Genomic DNA, 18,246 nt, shown 5'->3' with positions numbered 1-18,246 from the left:
GCAAGCAGAAACCCTACCATCACTCATGGCTTAGAATTGGAACATCATCACTTCTTCCTTATTCTCGTGTCCAAATCAAGTTAGATGACTGAACTCTGGTGCTGGGAGGGTCCTACAGAGTTACATGGCAAATCACATGGATATAGGGCAGGGTGAAGAATTGGGACCGTTAATGCAAACCTATTAGAAAAAGGCATAGTGATGGTAATAAGGCAAAGTTTTTGCAGAGAACCGTGTTCTCAAAGACTCTTGTGACTAGAAAAGCCCACTCATAAGTACTCCTGTGGCCTTCCTGCTGTGTGCTGGTCTAGTTTCCACTGCAATATCTTAAGTGAGAGGAGTTTACTACCTCCTGGGACAGATTAGTCAGTTTGGATGATTTGTAAGGAATTCTTTCTGGTACCTAATGGTTTTTGGTTTCCTCTCTTTGATCCTGGTTCTGCCATGTAGTTTTTTGGTCTTGCAACCGTTCACACCATTGAAGCCAGTGCACTGTCCAGTGTTCTGACCTATTCCTCCTTGAGCAAGCCATCAGTGGGTGTATCTGCACAAAGTAGAGTAGGATCATCGTCCTCAAGATGGAATGCTGGAGTTCTGGAGTTCTACTAACCTGGGAGAACACTGTATACTTTCCCTTTCCTCATCCTTCATCTTCAGCACCAGGTCAAGTCCTGTGGGTTTTGTTTTTTTTTTTTTTTAAGATTTTATTTATTTATTCGTGAAAATACATAGAGAAGCAGGCTCCCTGCGGGAAGCCTGATGTGAGACTTGATCCCAGGACCCCAGGATCATGACCTGAGCCAAAGGCATGTGCTCAACCACTGAACCACCTAGGCACCTCAAGTCCTGTAGGTTTTACCACCTTCCCCTTCCTCTCTTCCTCTCTATCGCCACCTCCCTCATGGAAGCTGCATCATCTCTTGCCCAGACTAATGCAGTAGTCTCTTCATAGCATCCACCTCACTCCATAAACCACTTTTCACAGTAATCTCTTTATAATGCAAATATGCTAATGTCACCCATTACTAAACATGTTTCCCCTTTTGTTCCACACTCTGTGCTCCAGCCTCAGCCTTAGTGCTCATCTTTCAGGACCCCAGCTCCCTCATTCCATTCATTGCTTCTGTCCCTTCAGGATTCAGCTCATCTGTCACTTGCTCACAGAGCCCTCCCTGATCTTGACAAGGTCAGATCTCTCAGTTACAAGCTTTTCCAGCAACATAGAGCTCTCTTTTGTGGCATAAACCAGGATCTCCAACTTCTATTCATTTCTGTGATTACTGCACTAGAATCTGCATCCTCCACTAATCTGTAATGGTGGGCTGGTACACTGGCTAGGGGGGTGTGGGGTTGATTTGTAGCCTTTGTAGATTGCTGTGGTATAAGTAAAACCACCACAGAAGACTTCAAGCTCCCAATTATGGCTTGCAAAATCCCTGAAAACTTAAAAATTGGCTCTCATGAGCTTGTATGAGCTGGCTTCAGCGTACTCTCAGGGCAGGCTTTCTATCTGGTTTTGTACCCTCATGACAAATAAAATGTCTGAAGATAATTGAAGATCCATAAGTATTTGGAGTACAAATGAATGAGCAATGCTGAAGTTTAAATGAGCCTTCAGGATAGCTATTTCCAGAAGATTAAAGACTTTGAATGCTTGCCCTGAGAAAGGAATAAGAAAGTCATGATATTTCTGTTCTATTTAAAGAACAGAAATATTTTTATGTTTTTTATTTATATATTTATTTAACAGAAATATCTGTATCAGGCACTAATATAAGTACTTTACAAATACTAACCCATTTAATCTTCCTAACAAAGGTAAATACTATTAGTACTCCTACTTTGCAGATAAAGAAACTGGAGCTCGGAGTTATGTGCCAAATTGGTAGACCTGGGCTTTGAACTCAAGAAGTGTGATTGTATAGCCCATGTAACTAACCACTAGGCTGTGCTGCATCAGGACTAGCTCTGGAGATGATCCATGGCCCATATTCCTATCTTGCTCCAACCTAAGTACATCCATCCCAGAGACATGGCTGTGTGCTCTTCAAGTCACTGCCACTCAATAATAACAAAATGAAAAAGGTTCAGAGATGAGGCTCTGAAATATTGGGGGAAATATCAGTTCTTCTGCATAAGGACAGAAGAAAAAGAACAAGAATTTTCAGAGCCATAATATAACCATGGGGAAAGACTTTAAACATTTATTTACCAAATTCTAGTAAGAGGATACTGACTTGGTCAACTTCCATAAAAGGAAACATTAAAACCTGAGAGGTGAGTTTGAGATATTAGCGTTTATACAATGTTCTTCTCTGCATATAGTCTAACTTTACCTCTAAGACTACCCTGGGAGATGAGGAAAATCAAGCTCATTTTGATAAGCCAAGGACATCGCAGTTCAGAAATTAGGGGACATATCAAGGCCACATAACCACCTATCAGCAAAACTGAGCCCAAATGTGTGCCAGAGGATGGCCAGCTCCAACCCTCTTATGCTGCTCAGTGTTACTTACCAAGCAGGTCTCATAAAATCATAGCTCCTCAGAGGAAGTCAATTCCTGGAGCTAATTGTGCTGAGGAGCATTATAAAGCAAAATGTAATTAGATTCAAAGGAGGTTTACACAGATTCTGGGGTGATAGCCTAATATTGCAATAAGGGTTGGGACTGTATTTCTAACTTTTGATGTAGTTGTTCATTTAACAGTGGGACTCCTAGGTACTATGTACCTATTGCGTGCAGGGACTGTCAAGATCAAACATGAATTTCTTCCTTTATTGCCCATTCTATGTGCAGTATGAGGACCATGCCTGCCCCCACTGAATAAAAGTAATAATATGGAGTTTTTGCATGGATAGAAAGGGCGTCCATTTAGAAGGAAAGGCTGGAATAATCAGATTGTGGGGGCATTTTGAATGCCAAGGGAAGCAATTTTATTTCATCCTGTAGGAAAAGGAAGGTCAATGAAGACTTTTAAACAAGGGGATGACATCACCATCATCATCACAATAAAAATAATAACTACTATGCACAGAACACCTATTGCTTTCAAGGCTTTCAGCCCTCAAACCCTCATGCCAGAACTAGTATCAACCCCACTTGGCAGAGGAGGGAGCTTGAGGAGAGAGATAACAGCTCATAAGGAGCAGAGCCTGGATGTGACCCCACACCTACCTGAATTCAGTTTACTCTTACCCTAAACACTCTGCAGAATCTTTGCTTTTGAACATACCCTGCACAGCACATGGGGTCGAAGGTGTGGGAGCCATCAGGATTTCTTTGGGTGGCTAAAAGCATGAAAAAGATGAAATTTAGAAGAGAGAAAGAAAAAGCAGAGAGGCAGGGAGAGAAACAGCAGCTGAGGCAGGCAGTGTTTAGGAAAGCATGTAAGTGTGAATTTTGAGACAGAAAGAAGGGGAAGATGGTACAGAGAGATACCTAGAGGTCAGGCAGGATGGGAATGGACAAGGATCTGTAAGATTTGCCAAATGAAGAGGGCTTCAGGGACTTCCAAGAGAGCACTTTCAGCGGAATGGTGGGGGTGGGCACCAGATTGCTGTGGGCTGAGGAATGAGTGGGAGGTGAAGACATGGCCAGCAGCATGTAAACTTACTCTTTCAAGAAATATGATAGTGAGGGGGAGGGGAGGAAGAAGGCCTGAAATGGGAAGATGGCAGCAGGAAGGGTTTTCTAGGGGGATGGAGGTGGGGAGCGACTTGAGCAGTTGTAAGCCATAAGGAAAGCAAAGGCTGAAAGCTAGCAGTTGGGGAGGTTCTCCCTGAGAGCCCAGAAGGAGCTCCCAGGGATGGATGGAGAGCATGAGTGAGAGCTCCTGCGGTTGGCCTTCTTCAGGGCTGTGGAACGATGGAGGTAGATCTATCTCTGTGGCCCCTTGCAGATCTAATTTTCTTTCCCTTTTCTTTCTCCTCCTTCCTCCCTCTTTCTCTCTTGCCATAAGTATTTACTTAACACCTACTATGTGCTAGGTCTTACGCCAAGCCCTGTGGCTATTATAATGACTGAGACAGTGTATATCACTGTTACAATTGAGTGGTGTGATAGATATTAAACAAGAAGATTCATGAATATATATATTGTGTAACTACAGATTGTATGATAATGCCAAAAAATGAAGTTCATCGAGCATTTCCAATGTACTAAGTACTTTATGAGCATTTTCTCATTAAGTACACACACAGACACACACCTCATAAGAAAGGCATTATTGGTATTTCCTTTTGCAGATCAGGAAACTGAGGCATAGAGGTCAGATGACTTCACATCGCTCAGAAAGGTGGAGCGTGAGATTCAACTTATACTTGCCTATCTTCGGACAGATGCTCTTAATTTAACTACCACACGGTCCTGACTTCTTGTGTTTAGAACTTTAGCACCAGGATGGGCAAGATCTGTGGGTGTGCCCATCCTAGGGGAAGCTCACAAATCTCCAGAACTGGGAAGAAATCAGGAGTTCATTTACTTTCTTTTTCCTCCAGGTGTGGTCCCTGAGCCAGCAGCATCCACAGCACCTGGAAGTTTGTTAGAAACACGGAAGCTCCAGCCCAGGCTGACCCACTAGATCAGGATCCGCAGGTGCTTAGTATGTATCTTAAAGTTGGAAGAAGCCTGGTCTAGAGCCCACTTCTCTCCTTAGAGGCGGGCAACCTAGACCCCAGCTATTGGAGGTTACGGAGTGGTGGAACTTGAGGGACTGGTCTCCGTCTCCGCAGCCCGCCGTAGGCCTGAATGGGCGTTTCCACTCTTGTCCTGAGGCCAGGAGGTGGGAGAGCGCGAAGGAAGAGAGCGCAAGGTGCTCGGCGCGCGCAAGGTGCTCGGCGCGCGCAAGGTGCTCGGCGCGCGCAAGGTGCTCGGCGCGCGCAAGGTGCTCGGCGCGCGCAAGGTGCTCGCGGGCTCCCGGGCCCCGCGGGGCCGAGGCGGCGTGGGCGCCCCGAGGGCCGGGCCGCGGCGTCCCCGTCCCCGTCCCCGTCCCCGTCCCCGCGCCGGCCCGGCCCGGCCCGGCCCCTCAGCTCCACCCCCTGCCTCCCCCTCCCGCCCGCTCTCGCCTCCTGAAAAGCCAGCCCGCCCGGGGCGGCGGCGCAGAGTCGGGCCCGGCGCACGAGGCAGCCAGCGCGGCCATGACGGCGGAGAAGGCGCTGCCTCTGGGCAACGGGAAGGCTGCCGAGGAGGCGCGGGAGTCGGAGGCGCTGGGAGGCGGCGGCGGGGGCGCGGCGGGGGCGCGCGACCCGCGCGACAAGCGCGACAAGGCGGTCCACGAGCGGGGCCAGTGGAACAACAAGGTGGAGTTCGTGCTGAGCGTGGCCGGGGAGATCATCGGGCTGGGCAACGTGTGGCGCTTCCCTTACCTGTGCTACAAGAACGGAGGAGGTGAGGCGGCACCCGCGGCGCCAAGGAGGACGGGTGGGGGCGGGGAGCGGGGGGTGCGCGCGCGACCCCCCCGCGCCTGCGTGGAGCGGGACCCTGGGGCAGTGCCCGCCTCGGCCCCGCGGCTCTCCCAGCCCAGGGCTCCGTGCACGTGCCGCCTCGCACCTGAATGTGCCGCCTGCTGGCACGCGGGGACTTGGCAGCCAGGTGCCTTCTGTGGCGGCGTGAGCTGGAGGCCTAGGCTGGGAGCCTTTGCTTCTGGCACTTGCATTACTGCTTGGGGCGGGAGCCTCAGCTTCCCGGAAGCCGGCACCAAGGAAGGGGACCCTGATCATTATCTGAGTAGGTTCGGGTTTTGAGCGCTTAGTGAAAAAATGCCAGACTCCATAACAAGCTTTACCTACATCATCTCATTTCATCCTTAACGTCACCTTTGCGGGCATTGGTATACCCATTTTGCAGATGAGAATGCAAAGGGTCAAAGAAATAACCCCATAAGAGATAAAGGTGGGATTCTGCAACCAAGGCCTGGTTTTAAACTGGGATTGGACTGACAACAGGGAAAAACTTGTAGGTGGGTCATGGATGTTTCATTTGCCCTTAAGGTGTTCACTAGGTCCCCTTTCCGGCCTATCTGGTGGAAACGTTGGCACCAAGCAGTTTCTTTCACTGGTCTCAGAATCACCCACAACCAATAGCAACAACGCTGATTTGATGTTTAGGAGATGCTTAGAGATTGTGAAGTGGGGGACAGGGAAAGGAAGGAGAGGAGTCGTTCCTGGTGACATGCCCAAGTCCGTTTGGTGGAGGTGCTGCAGTGAATCCTCAGATCTTTCAGCTCAAGGAGTTTAGGAGCCTCTACCTGTGGTATCAACAGGACAGATAGCAGGTGCATGGCAAGGGACCCTGTGAAACCTTCTTGGGTGGCACGGTTTTTCCAAGGAAAAGCCTGTGTCTGTGTATCCCTTTCTTTGCTGTGCCCCTGCCCCTCCAGCAGATCCCCAGACCCCAACTGAAGGTGGCTCAGAAGTTGGCTGGCAGGGACCACACTGTTAGACTGCATGGAGCAGGACTTCCTGTGCGAGCAGTCGCAGGGAGAGCGAGAAGGGTACTGCTTGGCCCAAGCCCTTTCTTTGGAGACATTCATCCTGAAGGCACAGGCTGCTCCAAGCCTGCTCTGCACTAGTAATGAAGTGGCCGCCGGTGTTGGTGGCTTGGCATAAGGGAGAGAGGGAGTGGACTGGGAGACCTGGAACGTGCTCTGTGGCCTCAGCTGTGAGTTCTGCCTCTCTGCAGATTCAGCCATCATTAGTTGCCGTGTCTTCTTAGAAAACTGTGGAAACCTTTTAGGGTAATCTTAGGCAAAAATTGTTTTAACATCTTTTTTTAATACAGGAAATGGTTGTGCCAAAACAAAATGCATGCCTAAAAGGAGAAAACAGTAAGTTGGGTTAATTACAAATTATGCACAGATTTTTTAAAAAGTTGTAGTGAGTAAAGTTTAAAAATTAGCCTTTTTTTTTTCCCCTCTGAAACTTGCCAAAAAGTCTTCATTGGGTACGCAGATATCCTGATTTAACTGAGCTAGTTATCTTAAGGATTACTAGCTTCATGAATACATAGGCTAAAAGCTTTTCCGAAAGTGCCATCTGTTAGGTTCTAGAGAGTTTACAGGTAAGCTAACATATTAGGGAAACTACTGCAGCTTTTTCTAATCACTTAGACTTATATTCAACAAACAGACCCTCTTGTTCCTTTTCACACACTTTTTGCCTTCTGATACAGTTGAGGTATCTTGCCCTTTAAAAAAATATCTACACAATTCTATTCATAGATCCCAACAATAGTTTTTAAGATATTTCTTTCCCAATGTGAAACGTTAAAGAAAGCATCTTGCCCCAAAAAGCTAAGACCCTTTCAAAATCTGGTAGATGTGGTCCTACTATCAGGATTGATCAAAATTGTTGTTATTTAATTCAAAGGTTAAAGAGACTTCATTTAGCAAAAAGCAATTTCAGTTAAAGCCTTCATTTGTGCGCTCAGATGCTGGGGAATTGCATGTGTTTTCAGGCTTTGTTATTAGATAGGTGAGAGAGAATGAGGGATTTGGAAAAAATCCTTTTCTGGTTATAATAGCTCATTCACCTCAGTTATTTAATTTGTTTCACAGAAAGACCCAGGCAATGGGTATTGTGTATCAAGATAGGAGGACTAAAGCTTATGGTGGTCTTTTCCCAGACTGATACAAAGTCAGCCTTTCTGAATAGATAGATTCTTGCTGCAAACCCCTTATAATTCAGCTCCATACCTGACCCTCATGTGTTGGGGCCTGATACTGCTTATTGCACATCTCCTGGAGAATGCTTTTCTTAATGAAAAAGATTTTTTTTTTTTTTTCAGATCACTTCGAAGTAAATAAGAAGGGGCCCCTTCACCCAGCCTACTGAAGTTACTTTAGAATATTAGAATAGAAAAGAAGAATGTAATGTCCAGGGAGGGAGTGGATTTAACCTGTGCCTGGAGGGTGAAATATATAATTATAGAATCAACCAAAGAAAACACTTTTACATTATCATCTTAGATGCACATTTCTATGAGATAAGTGGTACAGATATCGAGTATTAAAGCCCCATTTTACAGATGAAGAGATTGAGTCTGGGAGATGTGATGTAGAGACAGCAGAGACCCAGGGCCATGTTTTCTGCCTATGGTCCTCAAGGTGTGGACTTGACCTCAAGCTCAGAGAACATTATGTCTTGCACATAGTAGGTGCTTATTAAAGATTTCTTGTGCCAAACCTGAAGTAGTAGAGGCAATTTTAACCTCATTCCCTTACTTTGCATCCTTGTAGGGGCGTTCCTGATTCCCTACGTGGTGTTTTTTATTTGCTGTGGAATTCCTGTTTTTTTCTTGGAAACAGCTCTGGGACAATTCACGAGTGAGGGTGGCATTACGTGTTGGAGGAAAGTTTGCCCTTTATTTGAAGGTAAGCATTGAGATAGAAAATGAAATGGTGCCTAAGTGATGTCAGGCTGTGAAAAGTAGCTGAGACTATCTTAACAAGGTGGAGAGAGACACAAATCCCTCCCTTTGTTCTTTCAGGCATCGGCTATGCAACACAAGTGATCGAGGCCCATCTAAATGTATACTACATCATCATCCTGGCATGGGCCATTTTCTACCTAAGCAACTGCTTCACTACTGAGCTCCCCTGGGCCACCTGTGGGCATGAGTGGAACACAGGTATGGCCCCCAGGGAGGGTCTCTCTGCTGGTCTTGCTGGAGGGCCTGGCATTGGGGGTATGCCCTTATCCTGGAGATCAATCCTGGCCTTTGTCCTCTTGACATGGGACCAGATTCCCCTGAAATTGGAGGTCAGTTCTGTACCAGGTCTGGTTGCATTCTGTGGGTTGCAGCCCTGAGCCTATGCTGAGCCCTGGCCCAGAATTGGCACGGGTGGAAGAGTGGTGATATCCTTTCCTCACTTTGCCAAATACAGAGACTGAGCCCTTTGCAGACAGAGTAGGGGTTCAGGCTCCAGTTCCAACCCTACTTCTTGGGGTATCAGATTTTCTTCTGCAAAATGAAGGGGTTAGGCTAGATCAAGGATTGCAAACCAGGGGCCTACAGACCAATTAGGCTTTAGATCAGTGATCAGCAAATTTCAAAAATGTGTTTGGTTGTCAATTTTTTTTTTTTTTTTGGTTGTCAAAATATAAAACCCAGAAAACCTCACATGAAAATCCAGATTTCCAGCTTCTCTTGAAAAATTAAAAGATTTGGCAACAGCAGATCCACATTCCCACCTACTTGCTTGGCAGCAATGCTAATAAGCACTTGTCTTTAGATAAGTCCTCTATCCTCAAGTTGACCACAGTCTCCACCCAGCCCACATTACCTATTTACTTTACCTGTCTCACCCAGTTACATATTTGAATTTACCATTCTCCCACTCCCTTGAATGAATAACTTTTTAGGTTACGTTGGATTTTAATGCGCTGTTTGCTTTTCGATTTGTCCATCCCATCAAGATTAAGTTTTATAATCCAGGGAGGGCAAATAACATGTTTAATCCCTATCTGTGATGGCCATGCTCAGAGCAGACATCACTAATAGATCATGGAACTCTTTCCTTTTGAGTTTAGTCTTGGCTTCAGAACCCTTCTCAGCATTGTTCCAGGCAGCCACTGCCTTTTGATTGGAATCAGCACACATGCTCACCACCTGTGTTACAACCTGTGGTTAGGTTGTCCCTGGAAGTGGCTTGTCGTCCTGAAGGCTGAGAAAGTAAGACTGGGTAGGATGTTGGTTGCCAGCAGAAGGAACAGTAGGAATTAGGCCTAGAGAATACTATGAAGTAGTTTCTAGTCCTGCATGACTTTATCCTGCTCCCACCCATTGCATTTCCTGGAGGTCTCACTGTCTCTCTTTAGGTCACTGGTTCTTAACCTTTCTTTGGCCAGGGACTTCATAGAGATGTTTATCAAATTAAAATTCAAGGATATACTCTTAGAGGCCTGTGAGTCCTCCATGATAATTTAATTGTGTTTGTTTCTTTTGAGGACACTCTAAAAATATGCACATGTTCTGGATTCTCTACCCAACCACCTTATAACTGAGGACAGTCAGGAGATTTCAGTGCCTGATTTTGTGCGTGTTTATAACTTAAGATGTAGTCTTGATAAATAGGATGATGGTGGCCAATGGAGAAGAGGGGAGAGACTTAATTTATAAATAGTACTTTGGTACTGAGTGAAGTCCAGTTAAGAATGCAACAAACTGTAAGAATAAAGATATTGTGAAAGCCTGACCAGATCAAAAGGGTAGTAGAATTGAATCTCATGTAGCCAGTGGAAGAATAGTCAAGCTGAACTCAATAGACCCTGCCTCCTCCCTGTCGATTCCTTTTTTTTTGTTGGGAAATCCATTTAATTTCACAAAATGGCATTATCCTACACATCCATTTTATGCTATCAATTTGAATTGTGTTCTGTAGTTGATATTTAATGTATAATTTAATTCTGGCTTTATTATATGAATACTATAATCACAAATAACTTATAACTCATTTGTACATAATTAAATGTCATTTTAATAAAAATACCTTGTCAACGTTGGATGTCTGAGAAATTTTTTTACTCTAGAAAAAAAAACGAGAAACATTGTTTTAGAGACTGATCAAAACTAAAGGCTCCTCTCTCTGGAAAAAGGCACAAGGGTACCTAGAATCTCAGATTTTCAGATTCCTTTCGGGACTTTGTGGACCTCACAGACCTCCCCACCCCCCCACTCCTTTCAGAATATGGTTAGTATTTGTCAAGAGGAGCTGGAAGGAGGCGGATGATCAGAGGACATTTCCCCAGCAGACTGCAAACCTTTCTTTTACTGGCTTGCAGCCCACCGTTCTCTTAATAGTGTGTAAACACTTGTGATGTGTAAAACATCATGTGTGGGAGGTGCTTCTGCTCCAGAGTTTACAGATGTAGTTGGAGGGTTTGCACACATGTGAGGAGAGAGCAGTGCCGGAGGGAGGTGGAGCACTGGCTCTGTGCTGACCCCCGTGCTGGGTGCAGGACCTCCAAAGTGAATGGTACAGCTGCACTTGGGGAGTTCACAGTCTGATGGTGGCCAAGGTGCCTCTGTAACCAGGGGTGCTGTAAAGAGGTATAAGTTCCATGGTGGGGAACAGACCTGGGTGATAACCATAACAAAAGAGATGGAGCACTGACTGGAGTCTACTCCCAGGTATGTCCCTAAATGGCTGGTGACTTTGTAGAGGAGGGAGAGAGTATGGATGTGGGTCCTCTGAATATTTCTGAACCTTAGATTCTCTTCCTCAAAATAAAGGGAGTTGGAGAAGGTAGTTTCTTGGAAGGCCTTTAAATCCTAATTTTCTTAGACTTTAGGAGGAGGAAGATTGAGGAAGTCTTCCTGGCAGAAGGGGTTGATCTGAACCATTAAAGTTAAACAGTTAGATGTTTTTTACTTGAAATTCAAATTCTCCCATAGTCCCCAAGTTTCATGAAATGAAGAGACATTTGATAAGTCCTTTCTTGCTTGGACTGATCAAGTGAGGGAATGGTGAAGAAAGCAGAAATCCTTTACACATATAGGCTTGTGACATCTCATCCAGTTATCACATCTTTATGAGGTAGCTGCAATGTTAGTATCTTTCTACATGAAGGAAAACTGAGTCTCAACTGTATTACTGTCATAGGGACCCCATGACTGACCCACTCCTTTCATTCCTTTATTCCTGCTGGGGCCACTGGGCAGGGCAGAAATGCCATGGACATGTCTTCAGTAGGGAAGTAGAAAAAAGGAAAGGATATTAGGGATCAAGGCACAGGGAAAGAGTTTGATAGGGCATATAGAGTGGAAATGAGAGAAGGTACCCTGCCCCCAAAACTTTTCCTCCTGTTCGGTCAGACCAAACCTCTCTCTTAAACTGTAAGTTATTGATTGATTTCCATCCCCAATGTTCTCTGAGGCATGTTTGCTTGGAGTGGCTGGGTAAAACCACCTGGTTGCATCATCATCTCTGAATGTTTCCCAAGATCCAACCCTTGCAGAGGTTAATCTTATATTTCTTGTCTTGTTTTCACTGTAGAGAATTGTGTGGAGTTCCAGAAACTGAACATGAGCAACCACAGTCATGTGTCCCTGCAGAATGCCACCTCTCCCGTCATGGAGTTTTGGGAGTAAGTGGAAAATGACTTGTGTCCCTTGGCCTGTGAGGCCTCTGTCCTGGTCCTGTTCAGTTAACATTGCCCCCACCCTGGGAAAAGCCTGACCTCTTCTTTCTATGGCTTCACACTTCCTGGCTTCTGTGGGCATTTGACTGCTTTGGAAACCAGTGTGAAGATTTTAGAGGTTTCCCAAAGGAGCAGCTAAGAGAAATGTTTTCTTGTTCTTTAATGACATGTCAGCATGCCTGGTTGCTTATTAGGGTAAGAAGTGGTGGTAAAATGATAGTTAAAAAAAAAAAAAAAGGCATTTTTAACAAAAGAGGAGACATAGTGTGTTTGTGATAAGCTAAGTTAAAACTATATTTAGCCTGGAAAGCAGACATCTTCAGGGAGAGGGGACAGGTTTGTTTTCTGAAGTGTCATGCTGAAGTGTCATGCACAAAGGAAGCAGATCAACTTTAATGGTAGAGGTTATAAAGAGGAAGATTTCAAATGTGCTTTAAGGGAAGAACTCAATTTCACAGCACTGGTCTGCACGTACTTCCGAAGGTTGTGATCACCCATCCCTGAAAGTGTTTAGCTGGTTGAGGGCTGTCACTCATTGGGGAGATATCTGAATCCAACATTACAGGCTGTAATTATGTGGATGGGCATTTTCCTAGAGGTGGGCATTTTTCCGTCAGTATTCCAGACGGGTCTATGACCTAGCAGTTACAGGGCTGCCACATGTGATTATAGAAGTCATTCACTGCACAACCCTAGGGGGCATCATTTATATTGTGAAATGTGTGTTCCAGAATTGTGCATTCCCAACTTGCATAACAGTACACAGTGGCCCTGACTCAGGATCTCCTGAGTAGGGATAGGAGAATCCCTTATTCCAGGTATTGAAGAGATGTTTCTTCTGTGAGTCAGAGGTTGGGCTAAATGCTTTCTGAGGCTTTTCAGTCCAAAAAAAGTATGGCTTTATTCAAGAGCATCCCCTACACTAATTCCTAATGCCGATTATCAGTAGTGTAGAGGGGCAGTGGTTTTATGAGTTTATTTAAGAGAAATGTTTATGAGTGATTTAATTATCTTCCCAGATTCCATTCACCTCCTTCCCTCTTTAGAGGTCATGATACTGAATTTAAACTTAACATTCTCATGTTTATACTTAATGTGTGTGTGTGTTATCTCACATATATACACACATTATACATTAATATGTAATTCTATATTTTAATTTTATATAAGTTTTACATTAAGATATATATCTATAAACTATTTGTATATTAATAGTACATGTGTTATATATTCATCTCCTGAATAGTACCTAGACCTTTCTTCCATACTTAAAAATTTTGTATTGATGATATCCATTACTTACATTTTCTTACAACCTTGTTTCTTTGCTCCACGTTGGTTTTCAGATGTTCCCGTGTTGATATACATGTAGCTTTGGTTCATTTATTTTTTCCTGCTGTATAGTATTTCAATACATAAAAAGACAACACTGTGTTTAGCCAGCTCCTCTTGATGGGAATTTAGACTTTCTCCTGTTTCCCACTGTTATAAGCACACTGAATAAATATCTTCTCCATGCTTCGCTATGTGTCTGAATGAAGGGTTCTAGGCCATACAGAGTAGAATTACTCATAGTATGGTGCAAGCATTATGGGTTTTATCAGATAATGTCAAATTGCTTTCTGAAAAGATTGTTCTAATTTACTTTCTCAACACTAGTGTATGTGAATTCTACTGTTCTATATTCTAGACAGTACTTGGTCTGGTTGATTTTTAAGTTTTGAATCTTGCTATTTCAAGTTGGCATTCCTCTAATTACTTGCCAGGTTGATCACCATTTCATGTTTTTTCTTCTATCTGGGTTCTTCATCTGTGAACTTCCTGTTCATATCCTTTTCTCTTTGGATGTCTTTTCTAATGGGTAGGAATTTTGATACATTCTAGATAATAGTATATTGATACTTTCTAGATGTAAGTATGCTGCAAATAGCTTTTCCTACTGTGTGGCTTTTCTTATTTATTTATGGCATATAGGAGTTTCAACTTTATTGAAATCAGATTTGCCAGTATATTCTTTTTGGTTTACATAGTTGGTACCTTATTTAAGATGTATTACCCTACCCCAAAGTTGTAAACATCTTCTGTATTTTCTTCTAAGAGTTTTAAAAGTTTCTATTTTCATATTTAGGAATTTTATTTTTGCATATGATATGATGTAGGAGTTCAGGATTTGTTTTGTTTTTGTTTTTTTAATATAAATTACCATTTTTTTCAGCAGTATTTGCTGAATAATTCACATTTTCCTACTGGTTTGTAATGCTCTCTTTCATATATAATTTTCCTGAAAGCACAGGTCTGTTTTGGGGCTCTGTGTTCCATTCCACTGGTCTCTTTGGCTAATTGTGTGTTAATACCACACCTATACTTTTATTGTAAGCCTAGAGGTGGTAAGACAAGTCTCTCACTTTATTATTTTCCAAAATTATTTTAGATTCAGCTTTCAGGTTAAATCACAGTAAAGAAAAAATAACTCTATGGGGATTATGGTTGGCAGTATATTGAATATATAGGTTAATTTGAAGAAAATGGACATCTTTATGATTGAGTGTCTCTGTCAATGAACATGGTATAGCTCTCCTTTTATTTGGGCTTTTTTAAATGCCCAATACATTAGTATTACTTAAATGTCTGTAGAGTAGCAGCATTAGAATCACCTGGTTAGAAATACAGATTCTTCAGCCCTTCCCAGACCTACTGAGTCATAGTCCCAAATACAACATACATAAGATGTGTGCTAGAGAGGAGGCTGCTATGGTGGGTGGGCCAGTGTGGCCTTTCCCAGCTGCACTGGGCTATGATTTCTCAGAGGAATGTCACAGAGACTTATTTCAAGCTGCACATTTAAGGGTCTGTAAGATAGGATCTCTGTGCTTCCTTAGGGAACCTATCCTGAAACTCCACACTGGACAAGATCTCATAGTAACTTACCGTTGTTTTGCACCATCTATTTCCTTTGTAATATATATATATATATATATATATATATATATATATATATATATTCATTTCATATATATATATAATTGTGTGTATAAAACCTCAATTAAATCATTTTTTGTGCAACATGTTTGTTTATTGTCTGTATTCCCTAAAAGGTAGTTTTACAACAACACCTTGTTTGGCTTTATTTACTATTGCTGGTCTTGGAAGACCCCTCAGTGAATATTTACAGAATGGATAGATGCATGGAAGGAAGGCAGGCAGGCAATATTTTCTAGAAAACATTACACGAAGAGTCAACATTCTCTGACAAGGACTCTTCCTGTCACTAATCCGCCCAGCCAATATCATTGATTGCTTCCAGGATCCCTTTGTGATATACGTATTATCAACTTATTTGGACACTAAGTGGTGGGAGAAGACAGCTAACCTGCATCTTTATGTGTAACTGGACCTTTTGGCCTACCACTTGACCATTCCAGATGAAAGTCCATGGGAGAATAGAACCAGTGATTCTAGTTTTCTATTAGACTGCATCTTTATTATCTGTGCTGTTTTGAATGTGCCACATCCTTAAAGCTCTTGAATACTGATGTGACACCTTTTCATAAGATGCTTTTGTCAGACAGCTATAGTTCATCTTTTCACAGAGTTGAGCTTGGAACAGAGACTCCGTGAGATGTTCATAATATCCTACAAAAATCTGCTGGGGGCCACATAAATTTGAGAAGGGCTGAAGGCTGTACTCTTCAGCAAGAACGTCTATTTCTTTGATTAACTCAGATTCCTCAACATCTTTTCCTGTGGAATCATTTGGAACCTTTCCCTTCCTCCCCTTCTGACACTTCCACCTCCCTGAATGCTAGCAGTCCACAAAACACAGTTTGACACATACTATGTTAGGAGGGAGTTTTTCCTTAAATTCAGCCAAGAGTTGACTTCTGGGGCTTTGTATAAAGCATGCCTAATTCTTCACCAGTGTGACAGCCCTTCAAGTATTGGATCAAGTTTCCTCAGAAGCATTTCTTCTTTGGTTCTTTTCACTGTTTCCTTGTGTGGCTGGCTCACAGATGCCTCATCTTGGTTCAGGTCCCAGGTATGCTCTTGTTATCTTTCCTCACTGCCTCTGACTCCAGGGACCTCATTTAGGGATGCACTGCTTGATCAGAATAGAATTCCTTGGCCGCCTGCTCATTCTCTCATTTCACAAATGTCTGAGCTCCTGGTGCATGCACTTAGGAAGAACTACTGCACATTTGGAGGAGGCAATAATCTGGGATGCAGTTCTTGCCCTCTAGAAGCAGAGGTGAGACAAGCTCCTAAACTACCATACAATCTGTTACAAGGTGCTACTTCCCTGCCATGACCAGTCATGGCTTCACCTTGACCTTGGGCACCTGGCCCAAATATCCCCTCTCCTACCATCTTAAGGGTTCATTTCCCTTTTAAGGGTATAAATTGTTGGCTTAGCCAGTGAGAACCAAGACTGGAAAGTCTTAGATTCTGGCTCAGGCAGGTGGCCTATGGGGAAGGGCCGTTTGTCTTTCTGATGTCAGATTTCAAAATTAGGCCATCCTGGTTTTCTTAGAAACTCATTATGCATCTAGCATCTGAGCATTTTTCTAAATATGTTTGCAGTTCTAAATTTTAAGCCCTCTGTTGGGATTGAGTACTGTCAAATATGTAACCAGCCTCATGGCATCAGGTGGGATTTGCTCTTTCTTCACTTAAGACCGTGAATCCCATTGGTCCACAGGTCTTCAGCAAATCCATGTATTGCTGTGTATACAATTGAAATCACTTTTGCATGGTGTCCATTTAACCAGCATTTGTTGAGCACATACTGTGTGCTGGGCCTGAATTAAGCTCTAAGGGTTTTCAGTTCTATATCTTTATTCAGAAGGATGAGGTCCTATCTTTCTGGTTTATCTTCACTGGATGAGTTTTTAAAATTTAATTATTTCTAAATCATGTGCCACTTGATTTTCTTTGGACACAAATTTTGGGAGGCAGAGGAAATGGAGTGAAACCCTGATTCTTTCTGTGGACCCAGGGCCCAGCACTGCTTCCCTCTCAGACTCCTTCCCCTCTACTATTGCCCTCATCTACACAGGCCTTCTTTCTGTCCTTTGTATATACTTGTCCCACGCTCAGTCACAGGCATTTGTTATTCCCTTTGTTTAGCAGACTCCTCACCAGATCCTTATGTATCTGGCTCCTTCTTATCATTGCATCTTTTTTTTTTCCTAAGATTTTATTTATTTATTCATGAGAGACACCGAGAGAGAGGCAGAGACGTAGGGAGAGGGAGAAGCAGGCTCCCCACAGGGACCCTGATGCAGGACTCCATCCCAGGACCCCAGGATCATGACCAAAGGCAGATGATCAACCACTGAGCCACTCAGGTGCCCCTTACTTCTTACTGCAGATGGGCCGCCCTCTCTGACCATCCCAGCTACATCAGCACTCAGCTTCTCTCAACTTCATCGCTCTGTTCTGTTGTCTACAAAGCACTTCCTGTAATCCTCATGTCTTTGTGTACTTCCATATTTTCTCCCTCCCTCCCTTAGGATATAAGCCCATGCCAGCAAGGACTGTCTTTGTTTCCTGTTGTTTTGACAACACATTCTAGGTACTTAATAAATATTAGTAGAGATGGATGAGTGAATGAATGAATGAATGAATGGATGGATGTTTTTTAACCCCTTAGAGTTTGTTGTCCTTATTTGTAAGTTGGGAGTGATAATGATAACACCCACCTACAATGCTGAGATGAGGATAAGTCCTCGCCTGTATTGAACCCAGTATGGCTAGACCCTTTGGAAAGGATTGATTGCAGAAAGAATGTTCATGATTGACTTTCCTGTTTGTGAGATGGGGATTAGCCCGGTTCCCCACCCTGCCACCTTCTCTGGATTGCTGTGAGGATTAAAGGAAAGAACATACACTAAGACCTTGGATGGGTTGTAAGTCAGGTGCCCACCTTAGCTCCTGACACTGAGGCTCAGTGCCTCTCTTCAACCCACCTCTGCACATGCAGATTCATAGCTGGTCCTCATGCAGAATTGGCTTGTGTGTCTGGAGCAATCTTTGAGCCTCCTACTAGAGGGTCAGAGTGCCCCACCCCCCACCCCGCCCCAGACCCTTTCCCTAAGTCAGAACCCAAC

At 43.7% G+C, this 18,246-nt stretch overlaps 1 protein-coding gene across 1 annotated transcript in view; it reads left to right on the top strand.

The window, feature by feature from the left end:
* Positions 1-5,100: 5,100 nt before the first annotated feature.
* Positions 5,101-18,246, top strand: part of SLC6A11 (solute carrier family 6 member 11) — a 129,140-nt gene continuing 115,994 nt past the window's right edge. The window contains exons 1-4 of the mRNA XM_077857817.1: positions 5,101-5,387; positions 8,236-8,370; positions 8,487-8,627; positions 11,995-12,085. Of these exons, the coding sequence (XP_077713943.1) occupies positions 5,138-5,387; positions 8,236-8,370; positions 8,487-8,627; positions 11,995-12,085 (617 nt within the window). The 5' untranslated portion in view covers positions 5,101-5,137. The remainder of the gene's footprint in view (positions 5,388-8,235; positions 8,371-8,486; positions 8,628-11,994; positions 12,086-18,246) is intronic.

Source organism: Canis aureus, chromosome 19 (genome assembly GCF_053574225.1).
Source record: "Canis aureus isolate CA01 chromosome 19, VMU_Caureus_v.1.0, whole genome shotgun sequence".
Classification (NCBI taxonomy): Eukaryota; Metazoa; Chordata; class Mammalia; order Carnivora; family Canidae; genus Canis; species Canis aureus.
Note: the sequence above shows the minus strand (reverse complement) of the source record. Positions and strands in the feature narration are given on the sequence as shown.